This window comes from Camelina sativa, chromosome 16 (genome assembly GCF_000633955.1).
Source record: "Camelina sativa cultivar DH55 chromosome 16, Cs, whole genome shotgun sequence".
NCBI classification, from domain to species: Eukaryota; Viridiplantae; Streptophyta; class Magnoliopsida; order Brassicales; family Brassicaceae; genus Camelina; species Camelina sativa.
In genome coordinates, this window is record NC_025700.1 from 4,574,738 (window position 1) to 4,580,737 (window position 6,000).

Consider the following 6,000-nt stretch of genomic DNA (forward strand, 5'->3'; position numbering starts at 1 on the left):
TTGCAAATAAGTATAAATAAAAGGGTAGAACCCAAAATGTACTTCAAAAATGTATATATAGATAATCTTTGATTCATATCTTCCAATAATAAGTATATGACAAAATATAAAAGTTGAACTGACCATCTCATGTTATATATTTACGTTTTTGCTTCTTCAAAAGAAAAATTTATTGTGGTTGTCTAAAAACTTAGAGGGAGGTATTAAACTTGTATTTTAGAAGATTTTAGAGTATTCTTAAAATAATTTGTTATTCAACTGATGATTTTTAAAAATCTTCTACAATCCTATGTTATTCAATTTGGAATCTATGTAAAACTATTTAAAATCATTTACAATCTCTTGTTATTCAATCAATGATTTACAAAACTTACTTAAAATCCACTGTTATTCAAAATATCACTATGTTATTCAATTTGGAATCTATGTAAAATTATTTAAAATCATTTACAATCTCTTGTTATTCAATCAATGAATTACAAAACTTACTTAAAATCCACTGTTATTCAAAATATCACAATTTTTTTTAAAATGCTATTTTGAATGATTCTACAAGACTTTTGTTTGTTTTTTTAGTTGAAAAATATGAGTAACAAATCATACCTTATGAGGTAGAATTTTAAAGGATTTCAAAAGAAAAACAGTCAATACAACACAACAGAGATAAACTCCTCGATTGATCGGACAACTCTAATCACCGCCGATGACCAGCCACCTTTTCCACTGGTAAACATGAAGCTTCTCTCGCCGTCATCTGTCAAACTCTCCTCCCTCCGTCCCCGAAACAATCTTTCGATTCCTTCAAAATCGTCTCCTCTACTCAACCACTATTCACTGACGAGGTTCTCTTCTCTCTCTCTCTCTTTATCTATCCCCTGTTTCTATTGTATCAAGATCTTGGCTCAGACTAATAGATACTTGGGTTGGTCATGTTGTTGTTATATTTTGGATTTTTTTCTTAATCTAGGTGGCTAAGATGATAGTTAAAAACGGATGATCAGAAGCAAGAAGCAGTCAAGGTTTTGGGAATCATACTGATGGTTTTGTCATCCAGATTTGGAACTTTAATGCTTTGTGGCTCTCTCTGTTTTGACAAGAGTTGGCCTTTTGTCCTTAAATTCTCTGAGCTTCCATTGGATAGAAGCGAGGAGATCTTGAGGAAATGGTCGAGACAGAGTGGATACCTTCTTCCCTTTCGTATCACTTTCTTCCTTGCTAAAGATTACTCGGGTCTTGAAGGGGCTTCTATGCTTGAGTTATATGAGAAAGGAGGATTTTTGACGACTGTTGATGGGAAGTTTATGGTCTTGGCTGGTTCAGCTGTTGGAGGATGTACAACGATTAATTGGTCGGCATCGAAAAGACCCCGGATCATGTTTTGCAGGAATGGTCGGAAGGGAGTAAGATCAAGCTCTTTGGTAGCCAAGAGTACAAGACTGCAATGGATGAAGTTACAACAAGGATTGGTGTCACGAAAAAGTGTGTCAAAGATGGGTTTCAGAACCAGGTTCTGCGGAAAAGGTGCGAGAGACTCGGATTGAAGGTAGAGTAAGTTCCATGGTTTTCATCAGAGGATCATTACTGCGGCTTGTGCGGGTACGAATGTAGAGCAGGACAATAGAATGTCAGAGGGGAGGGGTACTCATAGAATCTCATAGAATTTCATAGAATCTCATAGAATTTCATAGAATTTCATAGAATCACATTTCATTTTCTTTCTTTTTTTCTAATAGAAAAACTGTAAAATCTTTTAAAATCTTTCAAAATTCTAAAATATTAAAATCCTATCAAATCTAAAAAAAACAAATTGAATACCCCTTAATGTGTTAAAATTAATCATATATCCATTTAGATCATACATTATCAACGGTTCATTAGTTATTGACAAGGTTCAAGGTTGTATAAATCGCATATTTTAGTTAGAAATATAACATCTTGACTAGACTAGTCTCCAGATTCTGAATTTATCGTTCCAATCGGCCGGTTGAGATTAAAAGGTCAAGAAGAACTTCTTTTTTTTTTTGTCAAACGTTTTCATTTTCTTTTTCTACAAATTCAAAGGTTTTTATTTTTCTACCAATCTTGCCGCCATAGGTCATCAAACACTAAATAATATGTGTGGTTGCAACTGGTGGCAGAACGTTCCTAGACAGATGTTGAGAATGTCAAGGCTAGAATATTATTTATTGATACTAAAGTACATCCAAATTAAGTCATGAAAAACTATAATATCTATGAATCTATCGATTCGCGCGTAGAGAATAATCTTTTTGCGGAGAATATGTGTTAATTTGTCGAGTTCATTAGTTTACATTTTGAACCTCTCAAATTTCCCAACACTGTAGTTGATGTCGGCGAACTTTATATATTCAGTGTAAGAGTGCATCAAACAGTATTTACAATATCATAGTCTTGTGATTATCAACAACTTTATCACTTTTTCTAGATTGCATATCATTTGGTTTAAGTTAGTTTACAATTTATTTGACTTCACCGCTTCGTAGTAAGATTTATTATTAATAATTTTGGCCATCAAATCACAGAAAAAAAAGTAAACGTAATATCAATGAACTCCTCTAGGCTTATCTTTATTTTGTTTCCCCTACAAATGAAAAAAGGTAAAACTCAAACGATAAAAACCGGGGAACATAAAAGTATAAGCCAATCGCTGTTATATAAAAGGCAACTCATTGGATACACAAGAAAACACACAGAGAAAAAGCTTGATGTATGATAAGGAGGTACAAGAATACCAAAACCTTGATACAACAAAATTGTACGTAAGATTAATGAAAAAGAAAAGAAAAGCATATAATGGCGATATATAAATTACTTGCATGGATCAGTCACAATTACTTGCGCTTGGATCTCCGGTAAAGTATATATATCTGTAAAGATCAGTCAATGGTGTTGTGGATCAGGACCTCCCGGTGAAACTCTTTCGGAATCCACTAAAAACCGCCTCTCGTTATGACCTTTGAACTTGGAGAGATCAATCCCGAGTTCACGTAGGAGAACCTGACTATCCATATTGTCCATGGCCGCAACACGGCCTACACGAAGGATTCGAGCTTGAGAACTCAAGATTGGTGATGAAAATATGATTAGGAGTATGATTAGAGATTGCTTAAGGATCAAACTCGCCATAAAAGGTGATTAAGAAGAACAAAGGTGTCTTGTGGGATTCTTATGAGATTGAGAGAGAGAAAGAGATGCAAAATGAGATGAAGTTGAGACTTGAGAGAGTATGATGACTTGTATGTGTTGAGATATTCTATTTATAGATAATTAGAGACGCAGACATCAAACGAGTTAAGGATCAAGTAGTTTGGGGGCAGTGGAGAGAACATGATGGGATCCACAACAACCCATGAAAGCCAAATCTGACTCATATTTTTGGATTATAAAACTCATGCATGGACACTTAAAAGAATAATTTACGATAATGATTATTCAACTGATCCAACGGTTGAAATTTTCAGGTGGAAATCCATATTAGCAAGTAAGAATTGACTTTACATGCATAGTTCATTAAGAATTAATAAAAAGTTTGACATAAGGTCACTCGGATAATATTAAAATTACAACTAACCTAGATTCTTATGCTAGAGTACTACTAGGTTATGTATAGATTTTAATTCATTAATTTGCTTTTGTTGTTGTTTATCATGGATTTTTCTAACATTATTATAACTATCAAATTTATTGTTGTAGGTACTAGGAATCAATTTTCCTAGGCACACAAAAATAATTTTTTTCTTGATAAAAGGCTTAGGCACAAATTTTTATAATTAAGCATGAGTTTTTTTAATAACAAAATATCATATCTTGTATGATAAACATTATTTTGGTAGTATTTCTTGTTATGTTATATGTATGTATATATGAAAAGAGTCATATTTATAGGTTTGCATGTCATATAAACGAATGTGTAAGAGCATCTCCTTTGATTGAGGTGAATAAGAGAGAGGAACAGAGAGTAGTTCTCACACTTGTCACTTTTTTATTGGTTTAATTTTATTAAATAAACTAAGTTTGTTAAAAATATTATTATTTGTTATAATATTCTTTCATAAGTTTTTAATTTTAACTGATGGACATATATAAGTTTCTAACTGAATTTTTTTATGTGAATTATATTGAAAGCCAAAAGTATAAAAAATTTGGTGATGTTTTACAAAATTGGGCTTTAGTATAGGAGAGTAAACTGTAACTAGTACATTTTTAAAAAAAAAATTTAGTACGAATTAGTAAACCAAGTGCAGAGCAGACTGTTGCACGTCTATAGTGTTTGGCAGAAATGTTGTTCCAAATAGTGAGATCAATTTGATTGAATAGCTTGGCTTGATTTATGGATATATATAGCGTCGTGAAGGCACAAGTTTCTTTCTTTCCAAATTGTGTACATGCACAACTATCTTCGGAAGAACAAATGGTGTTATAGAAGAAGTATATCAAAGAGTATCCCAATTTTATACTTGAATTTTTGTTATATTTTATCTCTAAATTTTTGTGTTGCACTAGACATTTTATGATGTGCTTATGAACTGCTTAAAAAAATTTGTATTTTTAGATGCGATTTTAAAAAACAAAACTGTAGTTGGTTCCAGATGTAATATACAATCGTGTTTAACTTCATTATAAACATTGAGGATAATAACTACAGTTTATTCTATATCTCTTAAGTCTTAACTCCTGAACTTGTATTAAGTCATTGATATTCTTTAAAAAAAGTAGCTGAGATCTTTTATAACTTCGTTAGAAAATTATACGGTTGAATTCATTTTTTTTTTTAACTACATTATTTTGAAATGTAGTTTACAAAGAAATATACAACGGTACGAATCTAATATTAGTAACTTTCTAAATTCTCACAATACCATCTATTTGCAAAAATAATCGTTTGCTTTCTGAAGGGGTAATTTCAATCAACATATTTCGCCATCTTTTGTAAAGCTCAAACCCAAAAGACAGGGGAATATGAATTATTAGCCAATTTCTGTTACATTAAAGGTAACTCATTGGAGACACAAGAAAACGTACAGAGAAAAAGCCTGCTGTGTCAAGGTAAGGTGGTACAAGAATACCAAAACCTTGATACAACAAAATTGTACGTAAGGTTTATAAAAAAAAAGACAGAGAAGTGAAAAACATAGAAATAGCGATATTCATAAGACTTGCATGGTTCAATCACATTTATTAGTGCTTGGATCTTCGGTAAAGTTTTTATATAGGTGATGACCATTCAATGGTGTTGCGGATTGGGACCTCCTGGTGAAACCCTGTCGGAACTCACTAAAAAACGCCTCTCGTTATGGCCTTTGAACTTAGAGAGATCAAACCCGAGTTCTCGTAATAGAACCTGACTGTCCGTATTGCTCATGGACGCGGCACGATATGCACGGAGGATTCGAGCTTGAGAACCTAAGATTGGTGATGAAAATATGACTAGGATTATGATTAGAGATTGCTTAAGGATCAGATTTTCCATGAAAGGTGTCTGAGAGGAAGAAATGTCAGTTGTGGGGGCTTTTCAGTTGTGAGGGAGACGCAAAATGAGATGATGCTTAAAGAGTATGATGGCTTTGTATGCATTGCTAGTTTCTATTTTTATAGAAAATGAGAAACACCAACGTAGAGTAGGTTTTGAATCGAGAGTAGTTTGGGTCAGTGGAGAGAAACATGATGGGATCCACAGCAAACGAAAGCCAAATACGATTCATATTTTATTATTATTATTATTATAGAATTTAATGCACGTACACCTAGACATTAATCGCGGTGTGGCATTGGTATATATGGGTTATTCAATTGATATAGTGCTCGGAGTTCTCAGGTGGAAAAACTATAATTTAGGGACCAGTAAGAATTGACTTTACATGCTTGATTAAGAAATAAAAAGGTTTGACATAACGTTCACTAGGATAATATAAATTTACAACTAACCTAGATTCTTATGCTAAACTACTATAAGGTATACATATTTTGGTTAATGAATTT

General features: G+C 32.6%; 1 protein-coding gene and 1 pseudogene across 1 annotated transcript; both read right to left on the reverse strand.

The window, feature by feature from the left end:
* LOC104749768 (CLAVATA3/ESR (CLE)-related protein 6-like) lies at nucleotides 2,696-3,236 on the reverse strand. The gene has a single exon (XM_010471462.2). The coding sequence runs from the start codon at nucleotides 3,145-3,147 to the stop codon at nucleotides 2,902-2,904; it is 246 nt and encodes an 81-aa protein (XP_010469764.1). The 5' UTR covers nucleotides 3,148-3,236; the 3' UTR covers nucleotides 2,696-2,901.
* On the reverse strand, nucleotides 5,141-5,595 carry LOC104749769 (annotated as a pseudogene).